At 38.5% G+C, this 18,590-nt stretch overlaps 1 protein-coding gene across 1 annotated transcript in view; it reads left to right on the top strand.

Annotated features, from left to right (window-relative positions):
* Window positions 1-16,634, top strand: part of Tmtc2 (transmembrane O-mannosyltransferase targeting cadherins 2) — a 178,796-nt gene extending 162,162 nt beyond the window's left edge. The window contains exon 10 of the mRNA XM_035451286.1: window positions 15,751-16,634. Coding sequence (XP_035307177.1) covers window positions 15,751-15,930 — 180 coding nt within the window. The 3' untranslated portion in view covers window positions 15,931-16,634. The remainder of the gene's footprint in view (window positions 1-15,750) is intronic.
* The last annotated feature ends 1,956 nt before the right edge of the window (window positions 16,635-18,590 follow it).

Raw genomic sequence — 18,590 nt, 5'->3', positions numbered from 1 at the left:
AGCAAATTTCTTAAACTTATATTTTTGAGTAAATTAAATAAAAGTATCAAATTACAGGCATTGGAGCATAGCTTAATTTCTGTGAGTCATTGCAAGATGCTGAAATTGGATTTAATTATTCTACACAACGGACATTAAACATTTATGACATAAATGGCCTACAATTTAATTAGATAGCTAGTCGAGTATTCACAAGGTACTTTGTCTCGAGAATGACTAATAGGTAATAGCAAGAGCTGAAAAGATATGCCTTTTTCTAATTCTGGAGAAGTGCTTTTTGTTTTGCTTGTTCGGGCATGAATCACAGGTAGCAATGAGAAGTAACTGAGTGCTAGCCCAGTCAAATGTCATATCTCAGATTGTTACACTGTGCATGCAGAATTACTTCTTTCAGTGGATAGAAATGCATCACATGCAATATATTTGACACAGACTTTTATAATCATTAAGGTTCCCTAACTTGGTATAGAAACTGAATCTGAAGGAAGTCATATTTACCATAGGAAATTACTAATTGAGCCTGAAATGATTTAGTTGGCTCTCCCTTCCTTTTCAAGTTTCTTTTTAGTTGTTCTTTGAGAAGACTGAAGATTGGTGTGGATGTATCCAGTCAATGTATTTGAAGCTAGCAAGTGCTAGGAAATTGAGCTTATGTGAGTGCCTGATAGAAAGCTAGTTCCTTCTCCCAGGAAGAGAGGCCCAAAAGAAAGTCATGAGTTTTCAAAAATTAGGAAGCGATGAGACAACAGTAGGTTGACTATGTGGAAGCATTGTAAAAAAATTGTATTATATGAGAAAATGGAAGAAAAAGAAATCATTAAGCCAGTTATTAAAATCTTTTAGATGTAAAAGCGATGGCGACTGGACATGCATTATTTAGGAGATGATTGATACCGTCTGGTTAGAGCCATTCCACACACTGACTTTGCAGAATATGTACAGGGGGAGAGATCCTAAGGTGGTGCTTGAGTCTGTACTGTGCATGGGAGAAGTTCTGCTACCCCTCGCCCCTTGGTGTGCCATGAGTGTAGACCCACCAGCCACATTTGTTTATTTTACATCTGGAGCAGGTGTGATACTTTGGCAAGTATAGTGACTTGAAGTGAGGCATGGCTTCACCTCGATTGGTGTGTCCTGGTGGAATATTTTCTGAAATGATGTGTGAAGACCTTGCATCACTATTTTTCCAGCATGTATCAACAAAGCCCTGGCCCTAGAAACACGAAAATAGAATACCATGCATCAGGCAGTGTTCACATTTTATTTTAACCCCAGGAGGATTTATAGTTTGGGGACAAATTGCTTTCCTCGGTTTTGTTTATGTTTAATCTGGTCATCGTTACTTAGAGCATGAGAAATACTTTCCAATTGTTGTGTGCATAAAGGCTGTGGTTAGCTTGCTCAGGAGAGTGTGTTTCTTAATGTTTGTTCTCCGATTAGACACATGTTGCCTTCTCATGTCGTGTTGAAGTGTGACTGTTGTGACTGAATGCCACCCCTAATTAATCCTGTGTGTTCATATCATAGTCTGTGTCTGCTGTGTAACAGGGGGAACAAAGTTACGCTGCCTACCTGTTAGGAACTGAATATGTGTTTGTCTCCAGACATGCTAAAATGTTAATCCTTGTGTGATTGGAGATGGAGCCTCTTAGGGAATCGATAAGAATTGAATGATTAGCCCCTGAGAGTAGGACCCTTACACTTCGTATAAAGCCCTTCTAAAACAGATGTGAGGAATCACCCCACATCTCCTCTGTGTACACCTACCAAGGAAGGTCATGGGATGGCACATCCAGGAAGGAGGCACTCACCAGCAATCTGAGGTTGTGGTATTCTGTGACCACGGTTTAGTGAAGTTTCAGGGTATATGAGCCTAAAAAAATTTTTTAAGGATTTTATTTATTTATCGTGTACACAACATTCTGCTTCCATGTATATCTGCACATCAGAAGAGGGGACGAGATCTCATAAAGGATGGTTGTGAGCCACCATGTGGTTGCTGGGAATTGAACTCAGGACCTCTGGAAGAGCAATCGGTGCTCTTAACCTCTGAGCCATCTCTCCAGCCCGAGCCTAACCATTTGAATCTACTGTTTTGAAGTCACTGACATGATCACTTCCATATTTCTAAGCAGTGAATATTTACACTAAGTCTTATTCAAATCTGTCATTTCTGCAATACAGAAACCATCGTCTCTCCACTAGTTCCCATAATATCAGTGTGTTGAAAGCATAAAAGTGAATTAGAGAAGTGATCTTTTTAGGTTCAAATAATTTCCTAGATTGGCCTGCTTTGGCATCTGTTGAATTCTCGCTCTAGCATACCTTTGATTATGTCAACAAGATGTGTCTAGACCATATGATAAACATACATGCCCATAAGCATACACATATATGATTGTCTTATATATGTAAAGATGATTTATATAGAAAAAGGCCAAGAAATTGAGATTCTTCTCCTCCCGTTCAAAATAACTAAGTTCTTATAATTTTAGATGTAAATAGCAACTTCCAACATATTTCTGAAACATCATTTAATGACATTCTAGTTAGTTGTTCTAATGTATCAGAATGAAGTCATTTTATCACATATATTCAGATTCATGCTTGATTTTATATGTACAGATTTGGACAACCTGGACAATGGAGTTAATACTGTGTAGTATGACTATGATTAAGAATGTATGTACACATGGGGTGGGGGGTGGGCTGGGGGTGGGGGAGGAAGTTTGGGGGTGAGGGGAGGGAGAGGGAGAAGGGACTTGAAATAAGCTTGTTCCCTAACTAGAACTAATAAAATAAAAAAAAAGAATGTATGTACATGCTCTTCTTTCCTCTTCATCCTCAAACTATTGAATATAGTGTAGAGGCGATTATATTGTGTCACCCAATAGGCAAAGAAATTAATTCAAAGACAATTTTGTGGAATTTTGTGGTACCTATCTAGGTAAATGAGGGCAGATAGAGCTTGGTTTTATGTTTGTTTGTTTGTTTGTTTGTTCTTGACACCCAGATGATGCTTGTCTGCTATGATTATTTTCTAAATTTCTTATTTTCTTTTTATTTCTATCTCTTCTCCCATCTGCATGACAAGCAAATGTTTGGTAGTTTTGTTTCATGTGATGAGTATTGCTCTTTTTGCAAATCAAAATAAACAGTGCACTGATTGCATTTTGTGAATGCTGCAAGTGCCATGACCTGTGAAAAACATCCCTATGAAACTAAGGACATTAGGAAATGCAACTCCAAAGTGGCATCTTTTCCAGTGGAAAGTAATTTCTGAGGTCAGGTTCTTAATTTAAGGGAAGCACTTTAGAATCTGAGAGATAACCACTACCTTGGAGATGATTCCATTACAGTGACTGCTTGCTCACCCCCACGCCACAGCTGCTGACATTTTGACTGCCATCAAAATGAATAGCATGCCACATTGTGGCAATCACACCGGTCATAAAAGTTAAATGAACATTCCTGTTCTGCCCTGTGGGGTGGGGCAGATGTAGGTAGCAAGGATTGAGTACACAAGATAAAATGTGTCAGTGACACATTGAAACGACTCCCTTCATACAGTATTGTGTTTTCTTTGTAACCTTATCTGTTTTGTTTTATTCAAAGCCTAGTTCATAAATTCAAATATTATATTGAAACTGAGAATCAAAATGAATCATTTATATAATCTGTCAGGCTCTGCCTTGCCATTGCTGGATTTCAGTGCTGTTTGCCCTTGCATTGATGCTTTATTCAAAATTTGACTTCAGAGAACTATTGTCCCTGGAGAGCACTGTGTTGCTTATGATTTTCTATTTACCATGCTGTCTTGTGAAGAGCCTTCCATACATTGTATTCATGTTGCATTTTTAGTACATACTTTCCCTTGAAATTGGTTTGGTCACAGAAGGGTTAACATCATAGCTGTCACTGTTGTCAGCTTAATCTCCCAATTAATTGAAATCCAGACTCCTGTATATGAGGAGTACTGTCCAGCTTTGACTCTGCTCTTAGCAGTCTGCCAAAAATGCTTTTACAAACTAAAAGGAAACAAAAAGGATTTTGATGCCACCCATTAATTGCAAAAAGTCATGCACATGTTCATTTTGAATGTATAAAGTCTTACAGCAGCCAAATTGTGCATCTTGTCTCCTAGCCTTGTACCCAGAAATAAAAGCTTTCACCCCACTTCCCTCACAGCTCTTACTGTGCTCCATTTAGAAACATCTTCCTTTACCTTCCAAGGATGCATTTGTCATCATGAGCAGGACAGGAAACTGAGGATAGTGAGTCCTTCTGGTGTGGTCCCTGTTAGCATTTACTTTAATGCATGGGTGGCAATTTTATCTACCTCCTGAATTTGAGGGACAGCATTGAAATAATATAGATTTACCTCCTACTTGCTTGTGGTAAGTACCAGGGTATGCTAAAGATGAACTAATTCCACATCTATATTAAAATAAAAGCTTTTTTGGTCCACTACTTAGCTAGTGTCTAGCAGAGAACTTGAAACACAGGCCCAATAAATGCATGTCAGATTACACTGACAGTGGTATAGAATTGACCATTGCTCAGCCAGTTTCTTCTGCTTGACCGTACGGAATCTCTGCAAGCATTCGTTGAGTATTTCATTCTTATTCCAGTCTCTGCATCCCACATTATAGAGACAATTGAAATAAACTCAATGAGTTTTTCACCCTTCAGTGAAGAAGACAGACGTGTATAACAAGCAGCTATAATTCATTGTGGTAATGTTGCGGTTAATGTATGCAGGCAGTACGTTGGGAACACTGAAAGTAAGCAGTGAATAGAGATTGCTGTCTTCTCTGGCTTGGTTTTCTTTGTTTTAATGAGCAGTTTGTCTGAGAGAAAGGAAGAAGGCCATTGTCAGAGGAGTCCTCTATGAGGGGAGCATAGAGCATATAACAGAAACAGAAGTCCAAGGAGCCCAGAAAGAAAGCACAGGGAGCATTCATTTTGAATGCTGGATTTTACAAGACTGCACAGAACCAGGGCTTCTGGTTCTGAATTCTTTCTTGTAGACACAACTTGAAACCTCTGAAACACTTTTTATTAGAAATATGAATATGTAAGTGGGAGACATACTGGAGTAGAGGAGAAACTGAAGAAGGAAGAAGACACAAAGGAGAATAGTGGAATTTAAAAATGGGACAAGATGCCTGCAAAAATGTAAGCACTGTGAAGAAGGGGACCTAGGAAGATTATTGATCATCCTAACCCTAAATTATTTTCTGGTTGTTATTTTTTAAATGGATATGAAAGGTAAGCCGTAGAGCAAGGCACCTGGACAAAGGTCATAAATAAAGTTTATTCTGTGTCTTGACTGCAGAGTCAATGCCATTGTTCTCTCTCTACTGTGACCTGGGATTTTACCTGATTACTGTTAGATATTTGAGGGACTGTTTCTCTGCCCAAAGTCCATCACACACACACACACACACACAAAAGGTGAGCCTGTTTCAAGGAGTCTCCATTTTGTTTATTTATTTATTTATTTATTTTTGCTTTAAAAAAATACTTTTGATCTCATTCTGTAGCTCAGGCTAACTTAAAATTTATTTTCCTCAGCTTGCCAAATGCTGTGTATACAGTCTTCAGCCACCACCACTCCTGGCAATAATCTTCTGTTGAGAAACACTAATAGGCTGTGATACTATACAGCTATAATGCCAGTACTTGGAATACAGAAGCAAAAGAAATGCAATTTCAGGGCCAGCCATGCCTATATGAATTGTTCCAGGACAGCTGGATCCTGAACAACACTGTCTCAAAACAGAGAGAGAGAGAGAGAGAGAGAGAGAGAGAGAGAGAGAGAGAGGGAGAGAGAGAGAAAAGAAATGAAATGAAAAAATGAGAGAATAAATTGGTTTCTATATTACCTATCCCTCCCCATATTCCCTCCTCCTCTGCTTTGTTCGCCCCCACCTACCCAATTCATCCCTTCTTATTCCATTATTCTCATTTAACTGCATGACCCTGCATTCTATTTCCACTCCACTTCATAGCTAATTTCTTGGCCACCACTGGGTATTGCAAATGAAACATATTTATAAATGTGAACCCTTAAATCTCACATCATCAAATGAGAGAAAACACAAAGTGTTTGTCTTTCTGGTCTAGGTTCCCTCACTCGGAATGACTCTTTCCAGCTTCATCCATTTATCTGCAAATTTATTTTGTCTTTCTTAAATAGCTGAATAGTAAAATCCCATTTTGGGAAATATAGTACATTTTTGTTGTCCATTCATTGTTTGATGGACATCTGGACTAATTCCATTCATGACTGCTATAAATAGAGAAGAAATGAACATGGATAGCAAAATATCTGTATACTAGATATAGAGTCCTTTGGGTGTTTGACGAAAGAAGGTCTATCTGACTCATCTGGTTCATATGGTGTAACCATTTCTAGGTTTTTAAAGGACTGCCACACTATTTTACAATAGTGCATACAGCAGATTGCTCTCCTCACAACTATGAATAAGCATTCCCTTTGCACGTTTTCCATCATTTGCTTTTTTGGTTATTTGTTTGTTTGTTTTGTCTTGTTTTTGTTTTTTTTTTTTTTATTTTGGCCATTCTGACCAGGGAAAGACAAAAATCTCTTTAGTGTTAATCTGTGTTTCCTTGATAGCTAAGGATATTGAACTTAAATGGTTAGGAAATACGTTTCACCTTCTGAAAATCCTTTAATTTGGTCATTTGTTTTCTTTACATTTAGGGTTTTTTTTTTTTTTTTTTGTTCCTTGTAGATTCTGGAATTAGCCTTCGGTTAGATGTATAGCTGGCAAAGGTTATGTAGGCTGTATCTTCAGTTGAATGATGGTGTCCTTTGTACTGAAGCTCTTTAGTTTGTAAGGTGCCATTGCTAATTGTTGTTCATAATATCCACACTATTGTGGCCCTGTTCAGAAAGTTCTTTCTGTACCAAGTTCAACCATACTCCCTACTTTCTCTTCTATCAGATTCAGGACATTTGCTCTTTTTGTTTTGAATTGATTTTCCACATAGGGTCTCTCTGTGTAACAGCCCTGGCTGTCCTGGAACTCACTTTGTAGACCAGGCTGGCCTTGAAACTCCCAGAAACCCACCTGCCTATGCCTCCCAAGTGCTGTGATTAAAGGCATATGCCACCACTACCTGGCTGGTATTAGTTCTTATGTTGATGTCCTTGATACATTTGAAGTTTTTCTTTTTTTTTTTTTTTGTGCAGTATGAGGCGAAGGTTCGTTTTTATTATTCTACATATAATTATCCAGTTTGACAAGCACCATTTGTTGAAGAAGCTGTCTTTTGTCAGTGTGTGTTGTTGGACTATTTACATGTCAGTAATGCCCCTACTTTTGAAAAAAGCCAAATGCCAGGAATTCAGGACCTCTTTTAGAATTACTGTCAGTGAGGTACCATAGACCCCCGAACCATTACAGGATATTGCCAATGCTATTGGTTACCTCCCAAAACTTGACAAAGACCCCTTTGTTGGATATGCTACATACTTGGTTTACAAATGGAGAGCTCATGGAGAGCTCAAGCTGGTACTCTCTTGGGAACTTCTGTATGTCCTGTGCATATTACTGAGAAGAAAAGTAATCATCAGTCTTACCCACCTGTGAACTCTAAGAACTCCAATAACAACTGGTCTGAAAGATACACCTGCTTGTGCAATATTGGACTACATCATGGGAGTAGTCAACCACTTTCTGACTAGATTGAAAGCCCAGTCGACAAGATGAAACACATACCTGGCATCATTGGTGGCCCATGAGCCCTATCTAGATAGACATTCCATAGGCTCTACAGTAGAATCTGCTACTATTCTCCAAAATGTACACATTATTGAGTAAACTCCTAATTACTTATTATACCCATAAAATAGCACATCTTTCAACCCTTCATCAGAAAACTATTTGGAATAGATGGTGATTAGCACAATGGGTCAAGGTACAAAGAATGAGAGATTATGGTATCCATTAATGACACATCTATATCACACTTCTTCATTCTAAGATTCAGGTTTAATTACAGAATAGGGGACACAAAAACTATAAAATCTAGAGATGTGTGACTACAATGAAATAATGTTTTCCAAATATATCAGTGCAGTTGCACACATGGCCTCATAACAGTTGTGATAACATGCACAAGACCTATGCAAATTCAAGACAGACAAGAGTCCCAACACAGAGAATGGAGGTCAGCACAAAGTTCAGTGATAGACAGGGCCTTCAGTTGTACTTATGAGGTTCTATTTGTTACGTGGGTCCATGGTATTTGTTATAATCTTTGTTTTTTAAACTCAAAATACTTTTAAAAATGCTTAAGACTCATCTTTGATTCTGCCATTCATTATCTATTCAGTTAGCTATTTTCTATCAAAATAACTATATAATAGAAAGAAAAGAAAAATGTTTAAGGCTTAAAACAAGATGGAGAAAAGGAAAAAAGATGTTAAGTGGAAGTTAAGTGTATTTTTTTATTGTTTGTTTTTTTTCTTTTTTGTGCTAGTAGTTGTTAGCATGGAATCCAAGTCCTTACATAGGCTAGGCAAACACTCTACTATTGACTTATACCACCAACCTCCAAGGGAAAAGATTTAAGAGTGATTTTAAGGTCAAGTTACCAAAATTTAACAATTGAATATGATATGCTTGTGTATATAATAGCATGAAATTAAGTGTGGTGTATCTAGGATTCTGGTTTTATTATTTGACCATTAAGCACACCAGTATCTCCTGGCCTGAGGAATCTAATGTATCTGGTATTATTTCAGTCCACATTAAGATTTTCAGCAAAACATATATTAAAATCATCTGTAATTATTTAGTAAATGTCTGCTAAATACACATAAAAGCTTATACAAGAATTTTCTGTCCACGTGTTTCTTAATGTTTATTCCCATCATTTTTAAGCATCATGGTACAGTCATTTCTTTTGTTGACTTGGTTGAGTAAGGAATTTTGGTCAAATGCATTTGAATGGCACCATTGTATTATTTGGTAACTACTTGAAAAACGAGCGAGAATCCATTAATAATTTTAGTATGTCAATTTGTTTGTTTGAAAATTATGTTCAGAAGGAAAGATGATGGTAGGTATTTTGGAAACATTCCTTCAAAGCATAATGGATGGGTTAGGAAGAGGTCATGCTGATGCCAGGCTTTCTCATTCAACTGCTATCTCGTTCACACAATAGTAAATATACAATGCTATAAATGGTTTGAGCAACATGAGCAGATTCTTTGGAAGTGAATCAATGAAACAGATTGGAAATAAAAGCATTTAATAGCTGGAAATGTTGGGCATTCCACTGTTTCCACCCTCCCATAGTTTATCCTGTGAGAGAGGAGTTAGCCTCAGGGTGTAAGGGAATATATACTGCCTGGCCTTTTCCTTCCTGTGGACCCTCCAAGACCTCTCCAATTTTGTACACCTTAGTCCTTTTCCCCAGGGAATCCATAATTCCCAACTCTGCATCTACTTATGTCCCTAGTACTCTTCCTTCAGAAGATTCTTTCCAACATTATGAGACATGCTAATGATGAAAAAAAATTACCTCATGCTCCCTTTGAGTTTTTGAGGATCTCAAGGACCTTTTGGCTATCATCAGACCTCCATAATCTTTGTATCTTTGCTCTGTCCTACCCCAGCAGATGTCCATCATCTTAATTTCCTTCTCCAACATTAGAGAATCAAAGACCACAGTAAAATATCAAGACACAGCTCTCTAGAGACTTGAGAAACACGTTATATGCCACCTCCACATGGCTGCCAGTCATCCCATTTGATGGAAAGCATCTGCCCGCTTTAAGGAAATGTTCCCAAAGTCTGGTCCTCTGTTCTAGCCTGTGAAGAAGGAGGTGGCCTCATTTGTTGTATTAAGCCAGAAGGCCTGTGTTAAACAGGGTTGTAAGCTGCTGCCTGCCATGGTTAACACGCTGAAAAATTCATCGGCTGTGTTCAATAAAGACCATGTGTGTGAGGGAAGACATTGGCACGTGTGGTTGTGTGCCTCATCCCCAACCCATGAGTTACAGCTGGCAGAGAGCAAAGCCACCAGTATGTAATAAGATGGACTGCCACCCGAAATTCTTGCATTCACTTCCATAACCAAAGAGACGTGGAGGCTGTTTAGAGACCTGTCACACTCTGTTTCTACACCCTCCTTCTGTCTCGAGCTAGCATTTGAGCATTTACAGCTCTGTTACTAAAATTTCATTTGAACATTTACTGTCTTAAATAATTACATGAGTAAAAGGATTCTGCTTTACAAGGGGATAGATATGAGATCTGACAGACTTTGTTCTTAAAGAATAGACCTCTTCTAAGTGATTTCTTTGTAAATGTTGTAAAATGATAGCATCTTTGATCCAAAAGTGACCTTGATGACGGTGCTCCTAGCACATGTTCATGAGACTAAAAGAACCTGAGGATCTAAGTTAAATTCACATTCTGACTCCATAGGTAGGACCAACAATTCTGATTGTCTGTCCAGCATTGAAGTGGCCTAGTCTTGAACTCAGTTGCATGGCCAGAAGACTAGAAGTTCCTCAGGACAGTGGGCATGCATTAAGCCACAACAGCCACCACACAGGAGGGAGACACGTGACAGACTTAGGAAAATAAACCACTTGTCTTTGGAGAAATGTCCATTGTTATTTATATGCTTTTAGCAAACACTTAAGATTATTTATGTCCAAACCACAGTTGACACTTTCAAAGTAGTTACTTAGGTGCCAATGTCCATTATTTCAGTCATATTTTACCATTTACTCAGGTAAGTTATAGGATGTAGTATTCAGTATATTATATAGGATTTTGAATATCTAATTTCCCTACTAAGATAGGTATTTCTGTCCATTATAAAACATTATGATTATAAATAGATATGTGATCTCTTAAACTGTGTATATCCTTAAGTAGCACATACCTAGTTTGCAGATCTTTTTGCTCTTTAGGGTATGCAACTAACAAATATAAATGACTTTCCTTGACCTCCCATAACACATTAACTTCATAATATAGATGTATGATTACTTTGTTTCATGAATAACATTTTAGGGTGTGAAATACCAAGTTCCAGAAGCACCATTGTAATTAGCATTCAGAAATCATTCATCAAACAGATTTAGCTTCCTTTTTGTGTTTTCTTAGAATAATATTAAATATTAATATTTACTCATCAGCTTATGGTAGGAAGATAATTTCTAAGGACAGAAGAACCCCCTGCACTGTAGTTTAGAAGCAATAATACAGTATATGTGTGTAGTTTGGATGGTGTACATCCCAAAAGGTTGTCATTTCTATCTCTTAGAAGAACAGCCTCAAAAAGACTAGGAAGTTAATGCAGACACAAGCAGTTAGGAAACCCCAGTACGTCTTGTTCAGGGACAGTCAGAAAGAGATTTGGGTTTGCAATTCTAAAGGGATAAGGCAAAGTGGGCAAAGAAGTATTGTGATTTTATTATCATCTAATCTAATAAGTGGATAAAGTAAATACTTCTGTCATGATACTTGGACAAAAATTAAGGTCCCAAGACTACACCCAGCTTGTCCAGATGTACATTTCTGTATGGTAGAGCTGGCATGTGAAGTAGGCTATCTGAATGCATAATCCCTGAGTGCTACATATAATCTCCCTGTATTGCCATTTGAGGCATATACTATAGGTAGAGACATATTGCTAACACTGGAGTTCAAGAAATAAGGACGGTCCCACAGCCATCTGGTTTCTTTCAGCCCAGTTCCTGGGCTGCTTCTACTTCTGGTTAACAAGAAATGGCCTCCAACAGTGATTCTCCCACTCTATTTTAGCATCTGTAGTATTTTGGGCTGTGAATACACACATACTAAAGTTTAGTAGCTGTTTATTGATAGTCATATCAAGCACTGTGAGGAGACATAATTCAGAGATGTGTTCAGGCGTTGAGGACCTTGAGATAATGGCAGTGTGATAGCAGAATTCCTTTCGAAGATGAAGTGGGTGGGGTTATTTTGGTTTCCAGTGTAGAGCTTTACACTGCCATGTAATTTAGAGCTGGGTGTATTGAATTGGTTTTAAAATTAGAGACTGACCATCTGTATTTTTCTTCACAAGTATGAAGTCATCCTAGCCAAAAGGTTGGTGAAAATCAGGCATAGCTTATTATTTGTGATATTATTTTTGGACAGAAAAAAGAATGTAGGAAATCTTGAAAGTAATGGCTAGTAGTTTAGAATTAAAGAGAATTTTATGTGTACACAGAGACATTGTCTAGCCAGTGGAGTCAGAGTAGGGAAAATGACCATGACGTTTGTAGGATATCTACTTTGTGACTATATTCTGCTATATGGATCTGCTTACCATTTTCATGGATTTCTAAGAACATTCAAAAATTGGGGTACAGGGACATTAGCCCATTTCACCAACGTCACAATTGTTAAGCAAGAACTCAAACCCAGATCTCTGTGAACTGAAATCTGATCATGTTTCTCTCCCTTTGTTTGCTGTAAGCTATTCCACTCTCCCCAGCATTGATTTGATTCAGAAGTAATTGTTTTCATAGTAAACAGTAGTGTCAAATGAATTCAGCTAAAAAAAATGCATGCATTGTAAAAATACTAAATCATAAAATGATTGGAAATTATCTTTGGCTTTTGCAGAGTGAAGGACAATTAATGGTTGACACTATCTTCAGAGAGAATGCACAGTCATAGCATATAAACATTGTTTATCTTGTTAGACCCCCGAAAACTCAAGTATCGGGGTCCCAGGCCACGTTCACGGTCACCCCAATCACCAGGCGGATTCGAGAGCTTGATGCAAACTGCACGAGGCTTTATTGTAATTTAACGAGCTAACCCCATGTTAGCTCGGGTCTTTCACCCACCCGCCATGGTGGATGGCTAACAAAAGACGGCTCCTCGGGGCTCCCGAGAGATCTTATAGGACAGTGTAAGGGGAGTGTCTAGGGGTACGCACAGGCTCAGGATTGGTGTGCCTCCAGGCTTGGAGGGCTTGCCCTGTGTTGATTGGTCAACTGGTTGTTATGGCCCATAGGCCCTCCCAGGGTGGTTGCTATGCTCTCTACGTCATTGCTGTGCGCTTGTCCGTAAAGCACACCCAGGGTCATAAAGCATAGCGCCACCAGCTAACTTCTGATGGGTTCCTTGTCACGAGACAGGCATCTGACCTCTAAGTGACCAAGGCAGGTTTATGGCAAGCACGTGTTCGGCTGTTATGGCTGCCGAAAGGGGAGCAGGTCCCTTCAATCTGATATTTGAAATATGCATTAAAACGTTTGCTTTCTAATAGCAAGAGCCTCCTAAAGACACAAACAAGGCAGCAGTCCCAATATTTTTGGATAGCAAACAAAATAATTTTCCATTACTGTATACTTTCATTAGCAGATATCTGAGAATTTGGAGACACACACACACACACACAAATCCTTGCAGTAAACTATGGCTACCATAGTCTTTATTTTTTAAAAATTCTTACCATTTTTTACATGATATAGTTTTATATTTCACTTGCCATGGTATAACCATTACTTAAGGTATTTTTCTTCTTCCTTAAGTACTTTTTTTCCCTTTTTGTTTTACTTGAATTAGAAACAAGATTGCTTTACATGTCAATCCCAGTTCCCTCTCCTTCCCCTCCTCCCCTACCACTCTCCTCCCAACTAAAACCCTACTTATCACATATCCTTTCTGCTCCCCAGGGAGGGTGAGGCCTTCCATAGGGGGTCATTAGAGTCTATCATATCCTTTAAGTACGTTTCAACAAGTTATAAAAAATGGATTTTTTTAAATGTACAGTTTCTTATGCCATATTTTAAATCTGTTTTTGGTATTATTTACTTTGACATATTTATATCAACATTCACCATTAGAATACTAGAACAATTTAAAATTTTTAAATGTAAGGTACTTGTCTTGGGAAATAGTTTAGGTTTGGGAAAGATGTTAACTTTAAATTTAATTTTTTTCAGGGCTTTTGCTCTGAAAATATCAGTAAATCTCATAGCTTGATGTTTATAAATAGAAAGCCTAGAATATATACCCAAGAAGAAACAAGACAGCATGGACGTAGATTTTTCACTCAAGTTTCCACGTCTCATCTTTGAGATATACTTTTAGCTTTGCTTCTGTGTTGAGGTGCTGGGGCTTGAACCCAGAGTATCAAGCATGCCAGGCAAGCACTCTGTTACTAACTTATATTTGAGGATTTTTCAGAAGACCAATTCTATTGAAATTGCATTTATTTAAATTTGTTTGTTATCAAACAGAGCCTTATGTAGTCCATGCTGCCCTATAGCTCTCTTGATGTAGCCAAGGTGTGGTGATACTTTGTTTGTGCTTTAAGAAACAAAGCACAAACAGAGCATCCAGCCACTAGAGCTTACCTCTACTGAATTCTCAGGTAAAAGGGGAGATCCTGTCCCTACGAATCCCCAAGTTGAATGCATGACTCTGTCTCTAGGAATCCTCAGACTAAATGCAGTGAACTCCCTGTTTCCTCCCGCCTTACATTCCTCTCTCTGCACACCCATATCACTCATGTCTCCAACCCCCTAGTGCTGGGATTAAAGGCATGTAACACCTAAATACTGGGATTAAAAGGTATGAGCCACTGCTCTGTTTCTCTTTTAGACTGGATCAATCTCGTGTAGCCCAGGGTGGCCTTAAACTCACAGAATTCCACCTGCCTTTGCCTCCCCAGTGCTGGGATTAAAGGTATGTGCCACCACTGCCTGGTCTCTATGGCTAACTTGTGGCTAACTCCACACTCTGACCTTTAGGCAAGCTTTATTTGTTAAAGTACAAACAAAATATCACCATAGCAAGGATATCCATCAACTCTTGATAGGGGTGGAGGGATGTACCATCATGGCCTGATAACATTGAAAGTCTTTTTGTTTTGTTTTCCAAAAATCAGTCTAACTAGGTTATTCAGTCTTATTTTATGTTACCTATGCTTTGCCATTAAAGAAAAAAAAAAAAAAAAGATGCATTTCCTAACTGCCTGCCCTACATAAAGTATAAAGCATATAGCTTTATTTGTATAAGTTTCTATTTGTATAAGTTGGAAAATTGCTTCCATCAGATGCCTCTAGACATGGGACTTATTGTATTGTTAGACCCCTGAAAACTCAAGTACCCGGGGTCCCAGGCCACGTTCTCGGTCACCCCAATCACCAGGCAGATTCGAGAGCTTGATGCAAACTGCACGAGGCTTTATCATAATTTAACGAGCTAACCCCATGTTAGCTCGGGTCTTTCATGGTTAGCTCGGGTGCGCCATGGTGGATGGCTAGCAAAAGACGGCTCCTAGGGGCTCCCGAGAGATCTTATAGGACAGTGTAAGGGGAGTGTCTAGGGGTATGCACAGGCTCACAATTAGTGTGCCTCCAGGCTTGGAGGGCTTGCCCTGTGTTGATTGGTCAACTGGTTATTATGGCCCATAGGCCCTCCCAGGGTGGTTGCTATGCTCTCTACGTCATTGCTGTGCGCTTGTCTGCAAAGCACACCCAGGGTCATAAAGCATAGCGCCACCAGTTAACTTCTGATTGGTTCCTTGTCACAAGACAGGCATCTGACTTTCTAGTGTCTAGAACAAGGTCATAGAAGCACGCGTTCGACCGTTATGGCTGCCAAAAGGGAAGCTGGTCCCTTCAGTATAAGAGGATTAGGGCCATCGTCTTCCCTGAAGGAGATCTTGAAATGGCCTCTTTATCTCTCACCACCTCTCTCTTTGTTACAGTATCCGGCTGCCCTCATGAACCTAGGAGCCATTCTGCATCTCAATGGCAGGCTCCAGAAGGCTGAGGCCAACTACTTAAGGGCTCTGCAACTCAAGCCTGATGATGCCATTACTCAGTCGAATCTCCGAAAGCTGTGGAACATCATGGAAAAGCAAGGCTTGAAGACCTCCAAGACCTGACCCAAGAAGACTAATCTTCTCCCATGCTTGTCAAAGCTGGCTTCATTAACAGAACTTCCCAGCAATGCTGTGATAAAAGTTCAATGCATACTTCAAGCCCAGGACAGAGGTCGTCATGGTTACTGCCACTGCTGGGAGAATCAATACACTTTGCTGTGGGCACAGCTCTTAACACCAAAAAAGGGAACATTGAAAACCTCCTGGAGGGTGTAATTGTTACCCGTAGACTGTAAATGGGATTACTTAATGGGACTTTTGGCATTCTTAGAAGGGAGGGGAAATCTCAGTTGCAGAGGTTGTTCGCTTTTGAAAGAGAATTTTGAAATTATATTGTTCCTTAAACACTGTGAGAGGAAGTCAGAGAGCCCATCCAGCCACAGTGAACTCTTAAGGTTAAGTGTGAATGGAGGTGAGTAAGCATAGTGTGAATCCCAGTGGGCCACCGGTTGTCCTTACGCTGCTGTCTTCCCTCTCTGGGACAGCCTGCTTAGTGATTTCTGAAGCTTATCAAATTTCAGTTTTCACATTGTGTCAGGATCTGTTGGAATCTGCAGTTGTTCCTTGATTCATTCACATAAATATTTATGGTTTGACTGTCCTAGGCTTCCTTCCCAGTGTTGAACATTTGTCTGTCATGTCTCAGAAAGAACATGGAGAGAAGAGCTAAGCATTCATGCAGGTGGTATGAGTATTCGAGGCCTAGGGAGGCCTTGGGTGTGTGTCACAGGCATTTTCATTTTGATATTGCTGGTATTTTCTCCAAAACTGTTCAGTAGATCTCATCGCATTCATTCCTTTGAAATTACCATTTACAATGTCTATTACTCGTTAATTCACATGCTCACTGAGGCTGAAACAAGGGATGCTATGAGTGTCCCAGTCCCAGTATCTGGTAGTGACTAAATACAGCACATTCCTTGGTGCTTCCTAGACAGTGGTTGTTATCATAAGTCAATGAAGGTTGAGTACACAAGAATTGTTGTCAATGATTTTGTGTTTTGGAAAGAGTTGGTGTAAAATGCCCATCAATTCCTAACAGATGCCTAAACAGTAACACAGATAAGTCCTTGAAGATTATCTTACTGTGTTCTTCCTGAAAGATGTCAAAAATAATTATTTTAAGATGCTATAGAGGTAAGCATCAGCTTGCATTTATCTTTGTCTTCTGCCAAATGTTTTTCTCAGATGAAAGGCATTTTCCAATAGAAAACTGAGTCTTTTTTTCCTTACTTACCTACTATTAGGTGTTTCAATGATCATTTTATAAGTTAAAAACTATAAAATGAAAAGAAAAATTTTCTTCAACATTTTTGGCTTGTACTTAAAATTTGCTACTAAAAATTAAATTCCTGGAAGAATACCAGTTCATTAGCAACTTCTTTTATAGAGAAATTAACTATTATATACCCTACATATTTATTTATTTATTATCCAACATTGCAAAATAACAACAAAAAAAAAAGATTTGTGAAGCCTGTTTTTTGCAACTAAAAATTAGCTTTTTCTCCTTCCCTTTTATACTTCCTGTATATATACATATATGATCAGTGATTCTATTAAAGGGAAGCTGGACATGCAAAAAATACTATGTTTTTCCCTATATTATACATTGTGTCATGTATCTGAATACAGTGGATAAAGAATTTGAAGTAGTAGTCCTATGACATTAGTCTCTTTGTGAGAAGGACAAATGTAGTGAGAGTTTTTGATGAGATTAATGAGAAAGCCCTCTGTAATGTGTATATTATTTTGTAAGCATTTCACTTAAAGGCCAGAAGTTAAATTATAACTAAATCACTATGTTGTCAGGATAATATTTAGCATTAACAACAGCAAATCCCTGGTCAACCAAAATAGTGGGTTGAAGTATACATTTCATTTTCTAATGCATTGGCAATTAGGACAAAAGGAAGAAAAAAAAGAATTTAATATAAGGCTATAAAGATAAATTCAATGTGTCTAACATTTATTTATTTAAATAGTTGTTGTGGTTACATTTTATGTCTTTATTGTTACTGTTTCTTTTTTCCAACATTTGGTTCCTTTAGGTTCACTGAATGAATTCACAGTACCCACACTTCACATGACTCAGCTTCCAAGTGGTGTTTATAATTGGGCCTGCATCATAAAACGCATGGATCTTTAATACCTACATGTCCCCAACACTACAGGGCTGGACGTAGTAACTGACCAACTCGGGGAGGGGAAGGGAGGGGCTGGGTTGTTAGAAACGTGATCAAAATGACTCTGCTCAGGGATTTATGGGGGATCATTGCAGACAGTGCTAAAAAATCGTAGAGCACAAGACAAGTTTACTAAATTAAAATTTTATTTTTTGAAAAACTGTTATTTGTATAAATTATCAAGATTTGTAGGCTTTCCTTTTGTAGAAATAATTGTTTTATGTGCCAGAGAATTTCCATTTTGTTTTGAACAATAAAGCATTGATAACAAATATATCGTGTATCCCTTCTTTGGAACTCTTCTGTAGCAACAGCAATGAAACTCTCTGGCAGTCGTGTTTTGTTTTGTGTGAGACAAGTTCTCACAAAGTTCCCAAGGTTGATCTTAAACTTGAAGCATTTCTTTTCCCTCAACCTCCCAAGTGGCCTGCTCCATCATGCTTATCTTTTAAAGATTCATTTATATTATATTTTGTG

Source organism: Cricetulus griseus, assembly GCF_003668045.3.
Source record: "Cricetulus griseus strain 17A/GY chromosome 1 unlocalized genomic scaffold, alternate assembly CriGri-PICRH-1.0 chr1_0, whole genome shotgun sequence".
In the NCBI taxonomy this organism is placed as follows: domain Eukaryota; kingdom Metazoa; phylum Chordata; class Mammalia; order Rodentia; family Cricetidae; genus Cricetulus; species Cricetulus griseus.
The sequence above is the reverse complement of the archived record's forward strand: the minus strand, read 5'-3'. Positions and strand labels throughout refer to the sequence as shown.